We start from the raw sequence: 21,298 nt of genomic DNA, 5'->3' as shown, positions 1-21,298 counted from the left end.
CTGCAGAAGTGCAAGCAAAATAGAATATAAATTCCATCCCGTAGCTGGTTTTCTAATAACCTACTTTGAAATGAACAAATTGGTGTAAAAAGCAGCTGTTGAGCACTTTCAGCCACCTTCAGTGTTTTGAGGTTCAACTCAACCTGCTTTATAGGAAGCATGGGCCACCTAAAATACCCCCTTTAAAAAACATCAGTACTTGCATGTATGCAATGCAGAGACTTCATCCAGCACATTCCACCGTCTGTTTTGGTTTGTGCCTTGCCCACACACTTGGTGTGCTCTTAAATACAATTATAATATTTACTAAATAGGTCTGACAAATAACTCTTAGTTTATAATCTGGTTTGTTTTCTGTAAATATTCACGGAGGGAATCTGGCCAGTGATGACTGGCTTTGGCTGAGCATCTGAATCACACAGCACTGCTTCCAGTTGGAGGCTGCAGAGACCTGATTGCTCAAACCGCATCTCTGACAAATACAGACCTTTCCAGACTTCACTTTATTTCACCAGAATTCGTTTGTTTTCTGGTTGCATTCCAGCAGCTCTCCCAGTGCACCAGACACCCTCTGCTCCTGCAGGAGCCCTGGCAGCTCATCGTGGTACCTGGCTTGCCACTCTGCCCACATTGCTGTAAGAGCTGGGTGTTTGTGCTGCACAAAGGCTGCCCTGACCAGGTATGGCCGGGGTCAGACCTGTGGGGGCAGCCTGCCTTCCCCCTAACAGGGGCTTTTACCATGCCTGAAGTCTCCAGCAGATATTTGCTCTTTGGCTGGAGAAAAATCACTTGTGGGCAGCCTGCGTGCAACCCGCAAAACCCAGGCTAGACCCATGAAGGGAGAGTTCATCTTCTGATGTGGTTGGTAGAAATGCTCTTCATAAGTCCAGAGGCAGATTTCCTTTATTCAGATAATTTTTTCATATCATGTTTCCATTTTTGGGAATCTCTGAATTTCTCAAAGCTTCCTGTCAAGAGGAGGACCTGGCCCCCTCAGAGCAAATGGGAGCTTTGCCATTTGCATCAGTGGAGTTTAAATGTCACTGCAAAGGCCGGGTTGTTCCCACGGGACTGATTTCAGGCCAATACGTAGATCCCAGAGGAGATCACTGAGTCAGTGTACCTTGGAGCGTGCAATTAAATCAGTGCCCCCTCCTCATGCCTAAAACCAGAGCTCATCTGGATACTGTATAGCTGCTGTTGTGAGATTGGACCTATTCCTATTTTTCTTTCTATCTTTGTCCATATGTGCAGAAAGGTTGTTTCTTATTTTCAACAAAAGTGACCTGTTCTCCATGGCAAGTCCTCCCACACATGTGCGCCTCCTCCCTGTTTTGCTGCCTGCCTCCCGCACACTTCCTTTCTCCAGGCAATTTTAGGAGTGAAATGAAGTGCAAAGGTCAAAGTCTTTGCAGCGTGTAGCCGTGAAGTCAATAAGGATGTAAAAAAGAGCAGCCCAGATCTGGCCCAAAGGGGATGTGGAGGATACAGCTCTTTTCTCCATGTGCACCCAGATCAGCTGAGCAGGACACTGAACGTGGGGGCGTTTCCTGAACCTCATTGTTATGATCAGGCAAAAGTGCTACAGCCTAAACATTTGCAGCTTTTATTCTGCTCCTGCTGGCTACTCTGCTTTTCTTCATTAGGTCTGACAGCATATTGCTGAACACTTTACAAAAAAAAAGAAAAGAAAAGAAAAAAAAAGTGGTGTTGTGGTCCCCTACTAAAAGAGTCACTTTGCCCAATTTCCTGTTTATGCTGGAGCTGCAGCATCATGTGAGCGCAGACAGTTGTAGATAGGCTGGCGACTGTTGCTGACCTCACACCACATGTTCAGTTAACAAGGTGAAACAGCAAAATTTGCTCTGTTTGTTTAAAGAATACTGAGAAAACTGCCAGTTCCAAGTAAAACAGAGGGAGAGGGACTCCCGATAGCCTGAGGCAGGGCGCAGTCTCCAGGCTGTTTTTTCTGGTCTTTAACTGCTTTGCACATCTGTATTCACATTGTGTTTGCAAGTGACAAGAAAGGGAATTAGACCCTACTCCTTTCCTTAGCAAAGCAGGTTTGGAGTCCTTCCATAAAAGCTATTAGTTTAGCAAATTTGCTCAGAATTTGTCCAAACTTCACTCCCTTTGGTATATACATTTTCCTATACTTGTTTCCAAAAATGACTGAAGACTCCTGTGACTGAGTTATTATTCAGTTATTCAGCAGATGCTTATATCCGGCATTTGTATTTCAGAACTGTTGTTTCTTAAAGAACCTGGGAGTAACCTATTTTTCATTAAGATCTCAAAGATCCATGCGGAGTCTTCCAAAAATCCTTTAAGACTGTGCAAGACTTTTGGATCAAAGCCATTCTAAGGAATCAAAATTTACCTCTATTCAAGATTACATCTTATTACTGAAGTAAGTATTAAAGAATTTATTGTGAACAAGTCAGGGGGATCTTAGGAGTTTCCAGACAATTTTACACAAGTATTTTTTATGTAAAAGTAGGAATTCCTATCAGGCAACTTAAAGCTTCAGCAGCATTTTTTCCACTTAGAGAAAACAAAGTTAATGGTTAAATCCAGGAAGACCTGTCAGCCTATTTTCTCCCTTCTCTCTGTTTTCAACTTGTGTATTTAAAAGACCCAGTCCTGCATCCTGAGAAATTCAAATTTTTGGTTTTTAACTGACCAGAGGAGTGGCACCAAGCCAGACCAGCAGTCTCCTCCACCAACCTCTGCCACCTTATGCAGCTAATAAAGGGTTTCAGATGCAAAAGTGTCACTGCAGATTGGCTGAGGCTGAACACACAGATGGGAGTGCATCCCTGTGGGTGTGTGGAGAAGAAATCCGAGAATCAGGAACACAGCATAACTTCAGAGGCAGGTGTATCCTGTGACAGGTGAACAAATCACAGCATATGGAGGCTGTAACCATGATGTACCAGTTGTCAAGTGCTTTAGGATTCAAAGGTGAAACAAAGCACTCCAGAAACTTAAACTGCATTCAGGATAATAACAATGTAATTTTAAATGCTACATACAAACATGCTGTGAGGGAATATGGAACTAAAACTCTTGGCTAGCAGGCGAGGCTGTAAACATCCTCATGTAAAGAGTTCTGCCTGTAAGTCTTCACTGTCAGGGAGCTTAAATGCTTGCAAGATTGTGGCAGAAGTCAGAAGGTGTCATTTAAGGGGCAGCTTAAAGGAATTAAGCTTAATTAAAGGAACTAAGGAATGTGTTTCACAGTGCCTGCACTTGGGAAGGAAAATTGTCCTGGAGGAGCAGAGGGCTCTGGGTGGGAGGAAGTCCTTGAATGGCAATAATCACTGCACTGCTGTCTTCTGCTGCTGGGAACTCTGCTCTGAGCTGTGACCTATTTTACATTCCCACTAAAAGTGAAAAAGGAAGACAAAATGAAACAGAGGGTATGAGGATGCTCATGGGGGTGCTCATGATGTGAGTCAAATCTGACCCTGGTGCCCAGTACTTTGGTATCCCCTGCCTGGCATCACAGCATGCAGGGATACAGGTGGGACAAGTTCCACCTGCCTGCCCAGGCAAGGTCAGCTGGCCAAAATCAGCTTCCCTCCACCCAGGGCTTTTGTTCACCCATTGCAGCATCCTCTTGATGAGAGCTGGTGGTTCACCAGAAGTGCTGGCAGCCCAGATGGAAGGTGGCCATCCAGGGGCCAAGGCTGTTCCCAGACTTGTGCAGAGAGCACACCACAGCTGGCTTTCTTTTCCTTAGCCTGATTTTACATCAGTTCTGCAGTACACTTTGGGCACAGCTTTACAGTGATGCTGACTCACAAAAATTCCAGTTGTTTCCTGAAAGCAAGTGAGATCGTCTTTACCCTCTTGTTAGTCCCAGTGAGCCACAGCCAAGTGCAGCTGGGGAGTTACTTCATTTTTTATTAATACCAACGTCTCTTCCTGGTGCCCCACAGGTGCTGTCAGGTTTGTTGGCTGGCCCTGGTCCCTCGGTGTTCCTGACAAAGCCCCCTTGGCCACAAGCCTCTCCCTGGGAGGTGCAGCCCTCTGGGCACAGCTGGGCTCCTGCCCTGATGTGGCAGGCAGCACTAATTTCGTATTGATTAATCCTTATACTTTCGGTACATGAGCTCAAAGAGGCCTGCACATATTTGCACCTGTTCACAAGGAAAGCTCCAAGCTTTCAACACCACTGCTGTCAAAATAGGAGGAAGAATAGAGGTGTGATGGTGTGATGCCCTGGGCTGGCAGTGGGAAGGGTACTCATTGGCTCCATGCCTGTTGCAGGATGTCACTGTTAAAGAAATATATTGAAAATGGATTGTCATCCTGCCACCACTTCTCGGGTGTTTTGCTGCTGTGTGTTTCACAGGCAAGGCTTTATCAGCCTAGAGCCATCTCCACAGCCTGGCACAGTGGTGAGGAGTGAGCTCTGTCAAGTGATGAGGTGACAGTGAGGTCCTGCCTGCCCTACAGACCTCAGGACAGGACCCTGTGATACCATTTGATGTATTTCAGCCCCGTGGGTGAGGTGGAGCTGTGGTGGTTTTCCACTGTGGCAGTGTTTGTTGTAGCTGGGATCAGCCAGTGAGCTCTTAGATCTTGTAGGATATACTCCATCAGCATCCTCCCCTGCAAACTCCAGGGACCCATCTGGGCAGCATGGCCACAGCAGCCACATTTATTCTCTGTGGGAGAGCCCTTTGACACCCACTCACCAGGAGCCGTGGGGAAAGCGAGGAGGGCACAGCACTGCTGCTCCCCTGCAGCCCGCAGAGTCCTGTGAGCAATTCCTACCTGCATGAGGAGCAGAGAGATGCTGTGCCACCTTGCCAGTGTCCTCAGGCGAAAGCTCTTATCAAAATGACTGTGAGGAGCACAGTTCTTTATTGCCCTTATTAAAGGACAGGGCACATGAGTGAAATTATATTTCTTCATCCAAATGTCTGGCTCCTTTCTCTCTCCCCAAAATGAAGTGGTTTCATTATTGATTTTACCTTCAGAACTTTTATTATCTTCCGCAAGTATTTTAAGAACATAAAATTCTCAAGTTTTTGGGTCCCTATGACTTTGACCCTCCATGCCCAAACAAACCCATTACAGTAACAAAGAATCTTCATGTTTATTAAACAGCAGTGACTCACTCAGATGCAGATGTTTGTTTATGTAAAGCACCATAAATATTATGGATTAGGATGTAGAGCAGGCAATGGGAATGTGTGTAAGTTAGCAGGCAACATATGACTGTGGGATTTTTTCTACTTTTTTAAAAATGTGTGTCATCTTTTCTTCACAAACCACAGATTCCTTCATGTAACGAAACAGAAACAAAGGACACGTCTCTGCTTCTACAGGATGTCCTCTAGGGTGCTTTATTACAAAGCTCTCATTGCACTTAAAGTGCAGGAAATTTTTTGATTGTATTTTTAGTCAATTAAATAGCTGTATCACCTTGAAAGGAAGAAGGTATTTCCCCTTGTATTACGCACCAATTGCGTCTCCTCCGAGGGCTGATGGTGACTTTCTTGAAACAGGGTTCATTTAGAGTCATTCTGAAACTACCACGGCCAGAACGTGGCAGATGGAAATCCATTGTGAGGCTGTAGCCTGTCCTGAGCTCTCTGTGTGGCAGCTCTTTGCATGGTGAGCCAGAGCATTTGTGCCAGTCTGTGTGGGAAGTTGTTTTGTATGGAAACATTGGTTAGCTCAGAGTTTTTTCCCACCAGAGCTGTGCCCTAGCTCTGGTGCAGGGCAGTGGGCATGAGCAGGCAGGGACAGGTATAGCCAATGCCTTTCCAGCACAATTGAGAATGCCCCTCAACTTCCAGGCATCCAAGCAAAGGGAGAAAAATTACTACAAAAAAATCTTGTTTTATTCTCCAGATCAAATAGAATTACATGTCCATGGAGGCAAAGGAAGGGCCTAAGGGAGGAGTAACCCTCTCTGAAATTGAGTATTTATTGATTTTTCTTTCCCAGTCATAAACCATGAGTTTCAGCCTCTCACTACTGAAGACATTTGTGAGAGCTGAGTGGAAAATACGGGAGACAAAATCCAAGAGAAGCATTAAACCCGTAAGTGATGGACAGTGAGCTCATCTGCTCCCAGAGTGCTCCACAGGGACACACTGGAAGGGACCAGCAGGCAGCCTCATCAGGGAGAGATTAATTATGCAGAGCTGATAGGTGCTGCAGACCAACAGCCACAACTGAAACAGCAAAACCATAACTCCACTTGGGAGACAGGCTGGGTAGGGCTGGGTAGTTTAAGAGGTCTTTTTCATCTTTGTCTGTGAGTGAGTAAATCAAGTGTTAGAACCGAGCACTGCAGGCTGCCAAGGTGTGAGCTCTTCTGCAAAGGTCTCACATTCTGGGGAGCATGTGCTGCATGGAACTGACCCTTTGCTCTGGAAAGAGGGGCACAAAGAGCTCCCAACAACGTCCTCTTTGAACACGAGGATGTTTGCTGGGAGCTGGTCCTGACTCCTTGCCAGTGCAGATTCCTCTTGCAGGGACTGTGCTCTGCAGCCCCACTCTGCAGGCAGGGAACCTCTGTTAACATACATGGTCTTAGTGGGCTTAGAATCAGCTACTTACAAACCTGACTACATATGAATTTTAACTTCCTCTTTTGGGCTTTTTATAGGAAATGCTATAAAGTTCCGCTTAACTTCTTTTTTCCACAGGAGTATGTTTAAAAACTGTTCTTTAAAAAAGACAAGCTGTGAAAACTTGTCTCAAGTGCTGGCACTCCCGTGGGACTATCATCCTGCAGCTCTGCTAGTTCTCTTGCCCACCACCACTCTTAAGGGTGTGACTTAAGCTGTGGGCCCACAATGAGAGGCAAGAGGAGCACTGTGCACTGAAGCTCCCAGCCCTGAACCAGCTGTGGGAGAGAAGCCATGCCAAACCCTTCTCTGGTGGGATTTGCTGCTTTCCCCTCTCCAAGGGATTTTGCAGGATGAGAGCAATTCCCAATAGTCAAGCCTTTTGCAGTCATTCCTATCAATGAGTCTCAAAGTGTTCTTAGAGTGCCAGAGCCCCTGCAGCAGGTGTGGGGGTCAGCACATGTCCTGTGCCATGTCCTTGCAGCCTGTCCTGGCTGCAAGGCCACCAGGCAGGCAAGGAACCAGCACACAACCACCTTTCTTTCTGCTTTGCCCTGTCATCCCCTTTGCTGCATTCTGTAAAATGAAGATTATCCTCATGGGGGAGTTGTAAGCATTAATATAGCTGGTCAAGAATTTCACGTTTGTTGGTTGTTCTGTGTTTTGTTGTTAAAACCAGAAAAAAATCAAAACCCACAGGGCAAATTACATTTCAGGCCAATTTACCTCACTGAGCTTGCATGTCCTTTAATAAATTATTTAGATCTCAAATACTGGATATGTTGTACAAACAAATGAGAACATGGTCCTGAGGCAGAAGGTAAGTGATGAAGGTCCTTGGCTAATCCTTTTCAGCTTTCATTACGCCCTGTTCACTAGCCAGCTGTTTTTCAGCTCAGAACAGGTTTGCTCTTGGCTTTTGTCTGACAGTGCTGAGGTAGATCAAATGCTCACGTGTAAGAGCAGCCCTCTAAACCTCACACCACTCATTCAGCAGAAGCAGAGACGTCAGATTGTGGAAGGAGCAATCTCTTTCTTGGAAACCCTACTGAAATGGAAACAGAGCTGTTCCTCTTTCTTTTAGATGTGACTCTCGAATTCCCAAAGTCAAAAATTCAGGAGCAAGATGAAAACACTGATAGCTTGTGTTACACAAAGGAATGTTCTGGCAGCCAACCAATGCTGCTGCAAATTCTTTCTTTTGGCATCAAACTGTTTCACTTATGAAGGGCAGATGAAAATTGTTCTAGATTGATGTTGGCTCTTGCCCGATGGTAGTTGTGTTTCTCTGATAAGCCTTCTCTCTAGTGCCCACAAGGCTTTTGAGGACGTGTAAACTTCTAATCATCCTATCACTCCTTCATCAAGAAAATCATAATTTCAGGAGGCCCCAAAATAAACATAATAGTTTAGATGGAATAGCCTGGATGCATAGAACCTTTTCATAGTGTGATTGAGGACCCTAAGCTGAGTGCCAGGAATCAGTACCTATTGAAGTATATACTTCATCTCAGCCATGGGAGTGCAGTCTTCACCCTTAAATTGGTCCACATTCTCTTGTAAATTTGGCACCGTGTGCAGCTCTAGACTAAATATTGGCAGATATTACTGGCTCTGACCAGCTGAAATAAATCCCTCCTCACCACAGCCCAGCCACTCTGGCCCTGCTGCCTCCTTGGGTGTCCCCACTGGCCTCAAGCCACCGCAGGGGTTCTCAGAGTGTCTCTTAGCCTGGTACTGACACCTTCAGCAGACACAGGGACAGTCCTGTAACAGGGAAAGGAGGAGGCAGCCTTGTGACTGGAAAATGGTAAAAAGGAAACTGCCAAGGATGTACAGCTGTGTAAAAGCCACCCTGCTCTGCCTGGGGCTGGGGGCTGGAGAGAGGGACAAGTGCCAAGAGTGTGGACAGGGACTGTGGGGGGCCAAGCAGCTTCTGAACCAGGGTGTGTGAGCTGCTGAGGCCCTGAGAGATAAAACTGCTGCTGCTGACTCGTCTGGCCAGGGCTTGCCACTGCTGGGCTCCCAGTGACCCCAGTGTGCTGCAGCCCCTTACCCTGGGGAAACGAGGTCTACAGCAGATTGCAGGCAAATGCCAGGAAAATGAGGAGAGGACATTTGACTCAGAGATAAGAGCCTCCTGCTGCAAGGTGTGCCAGAACCAAAACCCCTGCTTTGCCTATGCCATGGAACAGGGCAAGTCCTGTGTATTGGCAGTGGCAAACCTGCTCTTGTCCAAAAACCCTGTGACCGTCACTCAGCATTGTAGGATAAGCAAGAGGGTTTTGGAGCCAACATTTTGTGGGTAAAGGCCCATATTGGGGAAAGTTTCAGAATGGAAATTAGTCTGGGAGGCAGTGATGGGACTGGATATGTCAGATGTGAGAGGATGTGCAAAAGATGGTCCTTCAATCCCACCCACACAGGTAACTGTCATGTTAGCAGCTGATGCCACTTCTTCATTAGAAAGTGGAGGACGGAAAACAGAGCCCAGAGAGTTGAAGTGTGTGCAGATGCAGTTTGATGGTACAATGAAGCTCATGTTAAGAGCATGCACCCAGGGAAGAGGTGTTCCCATCTCCTTCCACCCTTCTGTGCCCTCCCTGGTGCTGGGTGCCTGTGTCCAGCCAAGGCTGTGTGCTGGGGCAGTGGGCTGGCAGCACTTCACATTTCCCAGTGTTGGGTGAGATGGTGCCTGCTGCTTTTGCTCCCTCAGACGACTCTTTGGTGTCAGGCATAGAACATGGCTGGCACAAGGCAGCAGGTGAGCTCACCAGGTGGTTCCAGCAGACTCCCCATTGTCCCACACCACCGCCACTCTGCCATGGCACCTGATTTCAAGAGGACTTGAGTGCTTAAAAGTGTGCAAATGTTGATTCACCTGCACTGCTGGCTCAGGCTGCCATCCCTCCGTGCCTCTCCCTGCCCTGTGCTCCAGGCTCAGCAGTGGTTGGCAGCATGGGCAGGTATTTGTAGAAATATATCTGCAGCTCCATGAGGCTGAGAGCACGTTAATGTTTGGGACACTCCATGGTGCCATCTGAGGGCTGTTGACTTGCCCAAGCTTGTGCTGTCACCAAAGGGCAGTTCCTCTGTCTCGCTCCACCCCTCCTTTCCTGCACGTGTCTGTAGTCCCTGTGGAGCCCCCACAAGAACAATCTGCTTGTTTTTCAGCTGGCCATGGCTGCCTGACTGCCTGGGCCCCACCGCAGCCTGGGCAAGGTGCTGAGGCCACGATGAGGGAGAGGGAGCGGGGCCCACCCTGCCCAAGGCCGTGCAGATCTGGGCAGCTATCTGCCATTGTTTCCCCTCAGCCCTGTTCTCACGGCTGCTCGGCTGTGATAGCCAGTGTTTTCTCCTGAAGACCCAGCCCTGCTCTTGGAGCCATCACGAGCTCTCTGACCGGGCACTGCTCCATGTCCAGCCTCGCAGTGCCAGCCCGATGACAAACCTGATCAGGCTGTGTATCCACAGGTTAGCAGGCAGCTCCGCGGGGACAGAGCCAGCCAAGTCACAGCCCCTTGCGAACACCACAGCCAGCCTTGCCTGAGGGAGCACCTTGTTACTCTAGAACTACCTGAAAGAAGGCTGTGGCCAAGTAGGGGTCAGGCTGTTCTCCCAGGTAATGAGCAGCAGGACAAGACAAAATAGCCTCAGGTTGTTTCAGGGGAGGCTTAGTTTGGACATTAGCAAAAATTTCTTCACTGAAAAGGTGGTTAAGCATTGGAACAGGCTACCCAGGGAATCGGTGGAGTCACCAGCCCTGGAATTCTTGAAAACACGTGCAGGTGTGGTGTTTAGGAACACGGTTTAGTGATGGGCTTGGCAGCGCTGGGTTGGGGACTGGGTTCAGTGAGCTGAGGGGTCTGTTCCAGCCCTGCTGAGGCTGTGTGTGCCTGGGTGCTGCATGGCTTTGGCACTAAAGGTGTTTGTGCCCCTTGCAGGCCTGGCGGAAGCGCTGGTTCGTGCTGCGCAGGGGCCGCATGAGCGGGAACCCCGACGTGCTGGAGTACTACAGGAACAACCACTCCAAAAAGCCCATCCGCATCATAGACCTCAATGAGTGTGAAGTGCTGAAGCACTCGGGGCCCAACTTCATCAAGAAGGAATTCCAGAACAACTTCGTCTTCATCGTGAGGACCACCTACCGCACCTTCTACCTGGTAGCCAAGACTGAGGAGGAGATGCAGATCTGGGTGCGCAATATCAGCCAGATCTGTAACTTTGGACATCTGGAAGATGGCACAGGTAGGATCACGCTCATCTTGGAAGCTGGGAGAATGCCCAGGGGTGACAGGAGGCATGGACCTTGCTGTCAGGCTGGGCTGGGCAGGTGGAAGAGGGCTGTGGTTCCTGTAGCTCCATACAGACTGAGATGCTGCTAAACCCTGATCTGAAAGTTCTCAGGGACTGCACTGCTGCTGGGTGGAAATACTCACTGGCTGCCTGGTCTCACTTTGATGAAACAATGCTTGCTGGAGCAAACAGCAGGTCCTTAATAAGAAAAGGTGCTGTTTATGTAAAAAGCTGACTGAGTGTTATCTTCTGGGGCCATTTATTTCATTACATGTCCTGTATTTATTTAGTTAGGCTTAATGTAAGACACCTGTTCCAAGAAAGCATCCTGCACAACTCCCATTTTCTCAGGCTTTGCTGGATGTGGAATGTGCACAGACTTGGGTGTATATGCCTGTACATAAATCAATGACAGAAATACTAAGCTGCCTTAGTCTGTTAATAAGAGAAAACAAAGGCAGAGGATAGGAGTGTTAGAAGTGTGTGTATGGACTTAAGAGATGGTCCTGCCAGTGAAGCATCAAGGCAGCTCTTTTGCCAGGCCCTACACCTGTATATACTCAGTGGAATGAATTTCTTGAAAAGCTGCCAAGAATTAACCACTCCAGAATGGATGTAGCCAGTAATTAAAGTGGGGACCTGTACCATCATTAACTTACCTTTTAAATGAGACAACCAGGCTCAGATAACAGCAATTTGTCTTTCCCTTGACAATTCCAAGGGGCAGATACAGCAGCAATTTGAGAGTTTCAGAGGAAGTGAGTCAGAGTGAAGCCTTCAATGTGATAAAAGGCAGTGCAGGAGTAGAAGTGGGGGCCATGGAGAGACACCAGCCCTGGGGCAGTAATGTGTTTGGGGGTATCATGTGTGGCCAGGCAATTCATCCTTCCGTAGTCTTTGTGCTGCTGCACTCAAGAGTGCTGCTGGTGTCTGCAAGTGCTGCATGGCCACACCATTACCAACAATAAGAATAAGAAGCAAAAGGCTATGGGAAAGGTTTTATTTTAACTTATCATGGTTCCTGGCATTGCTTAGCTGCCTTTTGAGTAGTGTCTTCTGAGGGAAATGGGAGTGGCAAGAACACTGCAGTGGCCCTGTTAAAATTTGATGTCTGTTCTTTTCCCGTTCACTTCAGAAACCACCATGAAAACGTGCTGACAGATTATGTGTCAGCACAAGCTGCCCATGAATACAAATTTCAAAGAAGGTCTGGTAGGGATTGGAGTCTACTGCCCTTTGGAGGTTGGATGGAATTACGGATATTCAGTAACCACCTTCCTACTGTTCTGCCTTTGTTGATGCTGAGTTGTTGCTCTTGGATTGTTGTTTCTGGTGCAGGATTATTTTAGATATCATTTTACCGATGACTCTGAAATTAAGGTAAACCCTTCTATGCAAAAGAGAAAAATAATTTTTGTCTCTCAAATGTGTAGGCAGCCTTCTCCTGGCACTGTGTGAGAATGTTCATGGGGAATGTGATCTGTGGCAGAGGAGCTAAGACAGTGGCAGTCCCAGACAGATGCATTTACACTGGGAAATGCCTTCTCTGTTTTGCTGGTGCAGTGCACTATTGCTTGTAAGACTTGCACATGGACAGTGCTCAGAGCATTACATGTTGGTGTTTCTCTCTGAGCAAAGATTGCCAGTGTGGGCACTGATGGATGAGAAATGACAGCTCTTGCAGCAGCAGTTGGGAAAGCTGACACTCCAGCTGTCCAAGGCAGATATTACCCCCAAGAAGTTCAGCACTGCCAAGCATTTGCCTTGATTCAGTACAGTCTGGCACCTGAACTTGCAGCCCTCATCAAGGATGGTGTGAGCTAAGCCTCCAGACATGCACTTACTGTGTCTCTAATGCCAAATAACTCCTAAGAGCTTCTATTTATCCTGCAGCTCCTGCCAGTGAGCTCAGGTCTGGGGTGTATCCAGGTCAGGCTGCCAAGCACATCCAGATCGTCTGATTTAAATCTGCACAGCTACAAAAATTGCACATCACATTTCAAACAGTTGTTAATTGCTTCAGCTTTTCAGGATCTCCTAAATTCTCCAAGAGCCTGTAGGTTTAAACAAATTACCCTTTAAAATTAACATGAGAAAAGCCCTATTAAATGCCACATGCTTTTTTAACTTGAATGCTACTGCTTTAAAAAACTACTAGTCCCTGCTATGAGTCATATCACTCTTAATCTGTGCATCGCTGAAAATTTGCTGTGACTGAGGCCAAGACACAATCTGCTGCTTTCTCTGCTTAATGCCCAAAGTCTAGCCACAGGTTTATGCAGTGACTCAGCTTTAAGGGCTGTCCTGTTCTTCCCAGTTAGTCCCTTCCAGCAGCAAAGGACAGACAGCCAGCTCCCCATGGCAGAGGTGTTGGCAGCCAGATGCAGAGCGAAGTTACAAAAGCCGTGGCTCCTCTGAGCACAGCTCTGTGTCAACAAGAGAGGGGACAGCTGAGAGGCAGAGATGACATGGCAGCTCCAGGCAGATGTCAGGAAGCACCTGGGAGGGCGGCTGTCAGGAAGGACTTGCCAGCAGCACTCACACACTGCTGCCACCAGAAGATGCTGCTGGCTGTGCTGGAAATGACAGAGGAGTTGGCACCTCTGGGGAGTCAGATGGAGGAGAGAGGAAGAGGCCTTGCTCCTGGTTTTCCTACCCTATCTCAGCAAAATCCTGCTTCTGTCTTTGGTGAAACCTCCCAATAGAGCCATCATTCCCCAGCCCCACAGGATCCACGGCCATGCAGGGGACTGAGAGGATGCTTGGCCTGAGTGTCTGGGGCAGGGGAGGGGATGAAATGAAGTGGCTGTGGGACACCAGGGGCACACAGTTTGTCCCATGTGCAAGCTGAAGCCGTGACTAATTGACACAATCCAATGTAACAGCTTTTCATTGGAGAAACTAGTGGGAAGGTTGTTTAAGCAGTTTCATTAGGAAGCCTTACTGTTATTATTTCTACCTCCTTGGTATGTCAGTGCAGCCTTGGGGGTGGTTGATGTGAGAAGAGCATCCCTGTTCCACTGTGTCCCTGCATGGCTGTTGTACCACATCTATTCTTGGGAGGAGGGCTGAGGTCTGTAGCAGAAAGGAAAAGCCCTCTGTTTCTCCAAGCAATGGCCCTTCATTGGTGGGAGAGGTCACTGTGGAAGATGCTGTGCAGCCTCTGTGGTGGCTTTCTCCATAATTGCAGGGCAGAAATGTTTGGTGTTAGTACCCACCAAGCAGTTATTTTGGCAGCTGAAGACTCATGCTGTCTCTCTGGCAAAGGGGATGGCAGGCACCAAACCTATTCTCTGCGTTCTCATTGTTGAAAGTAGCCATACATAATTTACTCTGCCCAGCTGCTGTCGTGATAGTTTTAATGCACACGATTCGGTTACCAGCAGAGCTGGCAGGGACAGGAACAGTCTGTGAGGAGCTGGCTGCAGGTCCCTGAGCCCCTGTAGGTCAGGAAAGGGCAGGGCTGTGCTGTCCCCACCCTCCCTCCTGCTCACAGCCGTTGCCATGTGGTCTGCAGCTCACAGCCTTTCCTGATGGGATAATCCATGGCTAAACCCTGTGAGTACCAGATGGAGTTCAGGCCTGTTCGTTCTCTGTGTTAATAACTCAGAATGTCATTAATTTATTTCTTATGCATTGTGGCAGTTTTAGTTGTTGGTTTGTTGGGGTTTTTTTAAATGTAGTCAGATGGTGAAGTGAACATGATTTTCTGAGATCCCATGGGAGTTAGCCCAGTGTATGTTTGATCGTTGTCAGCTTGCAAGACAGCTCCGAGTCCTAGATTGAAAAGCAGAGTTACTGTCTGAGCCAACATGATGAACAAAAGTTATTTTTCACATGGGAATGCTGCAGCCCTCAGCTCTGCTTTGCAAATGTGAAACCCTGTAAAAGCCGTTTCTTCCAGATGATCAGTGATGAAACCCTGCTGCTATAAGCACCTGCTCAAAATTAAAGCAAATCCTTTGCTTACACTTGAATTTAGGCATGTTCTTATATGCTTTGCTGAGGCCCACCACTGCCCAGATCTCTGAAGCTAACTGGAGGAAGCAGCAGGGAGTCAATAGTGGTAGACGGAAAGGAAAGAGGCAGCTCCCTCCCAAGTTGAAAGGGATGAGATGTAGGATAGTGCAGGGAGGGAAGATCAGCTCTTTTATTCTTCTGCTATCAGAAAGATGAGGGGTGAAGCCTGATGTGGCTGGTGGGATCCTGGATCACTGGAATCACAGACTATCCTCAGTTGGAAGGGACCTGCAAGCATCACCAAGCCAAACTCCTGGCCCTATACAGGATGGTCCCAAGAGTTGCACCATGTGCCTGAGAGGGTTTAGTTTGTGTTTAGTTATGTTGCTGCCTAACCACTCAAGCCTTGGCAGCCCTCTCCATTCCTCCTGGTCTGCTTGCATGTATACCCAGCACCTCCAGGGTTGAGAAGTGACTGCAGCAGCCTGGTACAGTGCCAAGGCTTGTGCCTCTTTTCAGGTTGGGACAAGGATGGATCTGCTGGAGGGTCTCAGGACCTCATCACACAGTGCAGGATCTGGGGCACAGGACACATGCAGCTGCTCAGGGGCTGGTTCCCAGCATTTCCATCAAGTTCTGGATATCAGCATTAGAGAAATCCGCCATATTGCCTTTGAAGGCGTATTAATTCTCAGTGTGGTTTTATCAGCTGTTGCTGGTTTCTTGTGTTTGTTTCTGCTGTGGGGTTTTCCATTTTGGAGAAGGGTTTGGCAGCTTTGACTCAGGCAGTGTCTGAGCCAGAGTTGGGCATCCACTGCCAAGCCCTGCAGGTGCCAGGGACCCAGTGAGCACTGCCCCATCCCCACACAGCTCTGGTGAAGGAACTGCCATGCAGCAACCTGAAACTTCATTAGAAAAGTCATATTCCGTAACTGAGGACTTGTGCTCTTGGTGCTGCTGTTTGAGCTTGCTGCCAGGAGCAGCTGCTTTTGGGGAGCTGCTCCGTAAAGACACCCTTCCCACTCCACAGCTGCCCTTTTTGGGAGGTCTGGATTGCACTTGATTTTCTGAGTTGGAATGCCCTAAAAGCTTTGTTTGGCTTGACTCTGTGTGGCTCAGCCATCACTCCTTCTTCCCTTCTGCCCAGCTCTCCAGCAGAGACAGAGGCTGGAAGAGGAACAGAACCAGACTTCTCTGCTGCAAGGCAGTGCTCAGGCCACATGGGTCTGAGTGTCTCAGCCAGAGGCTGCCACTGAAGGGTGACCTTGGTGGTGTGAACAGGCAGCCTGCTCTGGGCCAGCCCACTGCCTGCAGCCCAGATCCCCTCCTGTCCCACTGCCATCCCACTCTGTGCTGGGGACACTGGAGCGTTATGCCCAGAGAAGGTGTCACTGAGCTCAGGCTCCCCATGCCTTGTGACCTCCAGAAAAGTAGTGTCACTTCTCTCAGCAGAGCCAAGAAGCCTCCAGCTGGGCAGTTACAGCCACAGCACTGCTCCTGTGGTTTGGTGGCCAGCCGAGAGAGGCATAAAAAGCTTAGAGAAAAATTCAGAGCTTGTGTGGCTACTCCATGAGCTGGAAAGCTCAGCTTGTCTGCTGAGATCTAGAAAGTGGCAAGAAACCAATCCCTTTCCTTGTCACCATTAATTTGAAGTATTGGAGATGAATAATTAATTATTTGCATTAGATACTAAAAAAATACTTGATAAGACAGGGTGTTGTGCCTCAGCTCTTTCTTCAGCAGTGCCTGTTCTTCATTGCTGGCTGCAGGAGGGAGAGGGGGACCCCAGAGCAAGGGGTCTGCACTTCCTGCAGCCGGGAGGATTGTGACAGCCTGGGCAGGGGGAGCAAAATCAGGCTGCCCTCTCCCCAGAACCAGTGTTTGCCTTGACTCACTGCTGCTGTGGCGTAAAACATCCCTGGTGCAAAAGCAGGGTGGTGACAGCCGGGGCAGTCAGAGGGCCAGGGCGAGTCAGAGCTGTCCCTCAGGCATGCCCTCCGTGTCCATTGCAGGTTCTGTGGAGAGCCTGTCTCACACGACCTCGTCCCCACAGCCCTCGCCGGCCGCCTCCACCCACGCCTCCCGCATCGCCGACCCCTCCTTCTCAGTCGAGCACGCTGCTGCTGATGCTGCCGCCGAGGAGACCCCCAGCGAGTCTGGGTCAGTCTTCCTCCCTGACTACCTCTTCCTCTCCAACTGCGAGTCGGGCAAGCTCAGCCACAACAGGTGAGTCTGGGCTCTGCCACATGTGTCAGCCTGGAGCCCAACCCTGTCTGTCCAGGCATGAAACTGGGGCACACAGCCCCAGGGAGCACTGCCACTCAAGGCTGGCTCCCAAACACAACAGGGGACCACCAGCCTAATCCAATTTACAGGATGCTTTTCATAGCACAGATTAGTGGTTGAGCATCATATAGTTGGTCCTGTCCCTTTCCAAGGTGGGTGAGGGAGGCTGAGGATCTGACACACAGCCTCCCTCCAGACACCTGCTGTTGCCCAAGGTGCTCCACAAAGTGCCCCAGCCTCCAATCCAGCTCAGAGGGGAGGGACAGATCTTGTCCCAGTCTGTGTGGTTGGGCTTTTTTGTTTGCTGTGTTCTTCAGCCAGGAGAAAAGGAAAGCTCAGGTTCTGACCTCTGTCTCCTTGCAGGTGTGACAGCTGGTCAAATTCAGACAGATCTCTGGAGCAAACATCATCAGACGATGTTTTTGTTGACTCCTTGCAATCCCAGCCCTCCTTGTACCTTGTACAGCCAACCAGCGCTGGCGCTGTGCACCAGGTCGGAGCCCCAGTGGCAAATCCCAGCATGGTATCCAGGAACACAGACATTAGTGGGCCATCCAGTGACTTTTCCTCCTCTTCCCCACTGCTGGGGACGCCGCTGACACCGACGTTTCAGATTGACAAGGGCCAGAAGGCGCTGCCCTACGGGGTGACGCAGCTGGACGTGCTGTCCAACACGCCGCCGCCGCGGCCGCCCAAGCCAACGCACTTCTCAGACAGGAGGGGAGAGGAGCTGGGCGCCCTGCAGAACGGGCACGCGGGCGTCTGCCGGGCTCAGGTCGCTCTGGTGCCCAGAAGGATCTCCTTGTCCAGCTTGGACAACATGAGGAACTGGAAAGGTGAGTGCACTTCCAAGAGCCAGCAAAGCAGCACCAGTGTGAGGGATGGAGCTGGTCACACGCACAGAGTGGTTTTCACTTCCTTGGGTGCCTCTCTGTCCTCCCCTCTGTGAAGCCTTACACCACCCAATGTAACACCAAGTTCTGCTTTCAAATGAGTTAGCAAGCAGGATTCAGTCCCTTAGGTTTGCTCCTGCTGTGTAGAAGCCTCTGAGTATGTGTACAGATGGGCAGCAATTTGGCTCTGATCCCTTCAGGGCCTCATGCCTTGCTAATTTTCCCCCTTCCTTCTCAGAAGAGAAAGCAGTAGAAAAACCAAAATGAGAAGTCAGCCACTAAATTGGGCAATGCCAAACTCTGTTCATACAGGTCAAAATGTGGGCTTGCATGTGGGAAATGCCTCTGGAGCTGTGCTGCTTTGCTACACCCAGTCTGTTCTGCAAGAGCTGCATGTCTTTTCACAGCTTAGAGTAAAGACCAGGAAGTCAGGGAGACACTGGGGATGGGATGTAATCCTGGTTGAACCAGGGACTCTGCATGTCCTTGAACAAATCCCGCTCTGTCCTTGCACTTCAGTCAGGGCAGTCTGAAAACCTGCTGCTACAGAGCAAGGCAAGGCTACAAAGCAAACTCTACTCTGAGCTGAGCTGGCTTTTCCACTTGCTCCTGAAACACCATCATCACAAACAGGAACAACAGACAAAACCCAGAACACCATGGTGTCAAAAACCAGCATATACAGGATGAGAAGACTTTATTACATGGAGCCACAGAATAGAGGGAGACAGCTGGAATACCTGGTTGAAAATCATCAAGTATATTGCAGTGATGTGAAAACCTTCATTTTTGATGAGGAAAAAAGTTTTTAAGGGCAAGCATCCTTTAGACTCCTGTAGTTTGAATGACCAGATAATGTGTGGGGCTGCTAGATCTTGCTCTTAAAGCTCAGAAGCTAAAGCTAAGCATTGTCGTCAGTGTACAGACAAGGGCTGCTAGATCTTGCTCTTAAAGCTCAGAAGCTAAAGCTAATAAGCATTGTCGTCAGTGTACAGACAGTTCTTGGAAGGTTTCTAGAGAAACGCCCATCAGTGGAATTGCTATTCTTAATTATCAGCTACATTTGGTTGCTCCCTGAGAGGTGCTGCTCTTGCTTCTGCACATGTGCTGCTCCAACGCAGCTGGTTCGTGATCCTCCAACCCAATTTACACCAAAATGTCTCTAGGAGGATTAAGTGGCCAAATGTCACGTTGTGCTGCTGTGCTGCAGGGTTGTCTCTGCCTGATGGGGGCAGCAATGAATTAATAAGTGCTGCCACTTTTTGTTACCCTAAGTGTAGCTGAAACCATTTGGAGGGTTAAACTCTGAATTAAAATGTGTTTAACAAGAAAGATCAGAAAAATAAAGAGGGAGGAAGCAGCAGTTCCTCACCAGCTTCCCCAGTGAGTGTTATTAACTCAAGTTATTAACTTATATTTTTGCCCTGCTAACCTGCAAAAGGTGCACAGATGTAATTAGCCCAGGGCAAAAGCAGCGTGAGCTAGTGGAAGTGCCATAAAGGAGGATGAGCTGTGAGGCACCTGTATCCTGGCACCTGCCACAGCCTCCATGTCTTTTTGCCATAATAAATAAATGTAGCTGTCCCAGGACAGTGACTGTGTCTATCTGAATATGTATCTGCACCAACAGAATTGCTTCGTTCTTGTTTGGCTGGTACCGCCAAAAATGCCCCCAGTTGCAGTACTGACATCTCTACCATAAGAGCAGGGAATGGATTAACATGGTTGCAGGGATTCGAGGCATTCCCACAGAAAAGCCATTTTCTGCACAGAAAATCCCTTTTCAGAAAAGGATGGTGGTTGTAAGCATCTACCACAGCTGATCTTCTATGTGCTGAATGCTGGACTTCAGGGGTTTTTGGCTTTTGCTTGGAAAATAAAACTGACCTATACCAAGACCAAGGCCCACCTGCAGAAGGAGACTGGTGATTGTCTCCATGATCTGACTGTTCATTCCCCATCACCTTGAGCCCCTTGCTCCACATCAGCACTTCTGGATGGCAAAGCAAAGAATTTTTCTCCTACCATTAAGTTCCCCCACGCACCATTTTCTGTACAATAACAATTGCTTCCCTGGCACCTTAAAAGGCTCCTAAATAAATATCCAAGAAATAATATTATCTATAATAGCTCCTTTTCATATAATTTCCCCAGTTTGACAGATGGGAAAACAGAAAAACTAGAGCAGAAGCTGCATTTAAATTCTTGCTTACTTGCTCCCACATCAGCCTTTTTCCCCAACTGCTTGTGTTACAGGAAGCATAAGTTGCAGCTGGATTATACATGAACAGGTTCTTTGGTTTCATCATACTTAAAATAGATGTAATCACGCTTGAAATGCTGCTGAGTTGGATCTGGCCTTAAGTGTCATTATATTTTCTCATTTAGGAGTTATGGAATCTTTATAAAACTCTAATTATTTTAGAGCCATATGTTTTACTCCAGAATTATCTCTGTAAGGTTGCACTGCCTTATCCCATTTTTAATCACTGTTTTTCCCTTGCAGCAGACATGGAAGGCAGTTCCCTAAGAAGTCGAGATAAGAGGCTTAGCTTGAATTTGGTAAGTACTCTGTTTGCACAAATTTAAAACACTGGCACAAACTTCAGAGTGAATCATTTCACATCCTGATACTCAATCATTCCTCTCCTCTGTTCAGCAGAAGAATTTAAAAAATGGGAAAAGTGCCTCGCTTTGGGCACCTTCAGTGCTGGCTGCTTGGTGGCTTCAGTCAGCTTTTGAGAGGGAGGGGAGGCCTCAATACTGAGCACCCCATTTTTAAAGCAGGTGAAGCTGGGTCTGTTATGACAAGGGTTCCCAGTAGCCTCAAGAATTAAACTGTTGACCAAGAGCACCAGAGTAAATGGTTTATTCCTTGAAAAAGGGGTCTAAAGAAGCCTGTCACTCTGTGGTCCTGAGGGATATCTCTTCTTCAGGACATGGGAAAATGTCTGCTCTCACAGTGCCTGTGACTGAAGGCTCTATCACTCCACAGCTTCCTGCCTCAGCCTGTGACAGACACAGTTCTAAGCAGCACCATCTCACATCACATACCCAGTCTTCAGCCTGGGGCTGGATGTTGTCTTCTGTGGGAGATCCTTTGCTGGTGGTGGGCAACTTATATTTTTCTTCTTTTTGAAAGCTGGCAAGGGTTGCAATCGCTCCCTCTCACCACTCAGCCAGCGCTAACCTGCACAAAGTGATTTTCTAATGCTAATTCTCAGAGATCAGAAGTGAGTTGTAGGTCTGTGTCTGCTCTCTCAGCTT

General features: G+C 48.3%; 1 protein-coding gene across 3 annotated transcripts in view; it reads left to right on the top strand.

Annotated features, from left to right (window-relative positions):
• The window catches only part of GAB3 (GRB2 associated binding protein 3), a 59,437-nt gene that overhangs the window by 31,587 nt on the left and 6,552 nt on the right, over positions 1 to 21,298 (top strand). For 2 of the 3 annotated variants that reach the window (XM_041396448.1, XM_041396446.1), the window contains exons 2-5: positions 10,541 to 10,844; positions 16,865 to 17,078; positions 17,502 to 17,974; positions 20,538 to 20,593. In XM_041396448.1, coding sequence (XP_041252382.1) covers positions 10,541 to 10,844; positions 16,865 to 17,078; positions 17,502 to 17,974; positions 20,538 to 20,593 — 1,047 coding nt within the window. The remainder of the gene's footprint in view (positions 1 to 10,540; positions 10,845 to 16,864; positions 17,079 to 17,501; positions 17,975 to 20,537; positions 20,594 to 21,298) is intronic. The other variant, XM_041396447.1, reaches the window with a different exon arrangement.

The sequence above is a fragment of the Onychostruthus taczanowskii genome, unplaced genomic scaffold (genome assembly GCF_017590055.1).
Source record: "Onychostruthus taczanowskii isolate IOZ18803 unplaced genomic scaffold, ASM1759005v1 scaffold13, whole genome shotgun sequence".
In the NCBI taxonomy this organism is placed as follows: domain Eukaryota; kingdom Metazoa; phylum Chordata; class Aves; order Passeriformes; family Passeridae; genus Onychostruthus; species Onychostruthus taczanowskii.
This window is presented reverse-complemented; position numbering and strand designations above follow the sequence as displayed.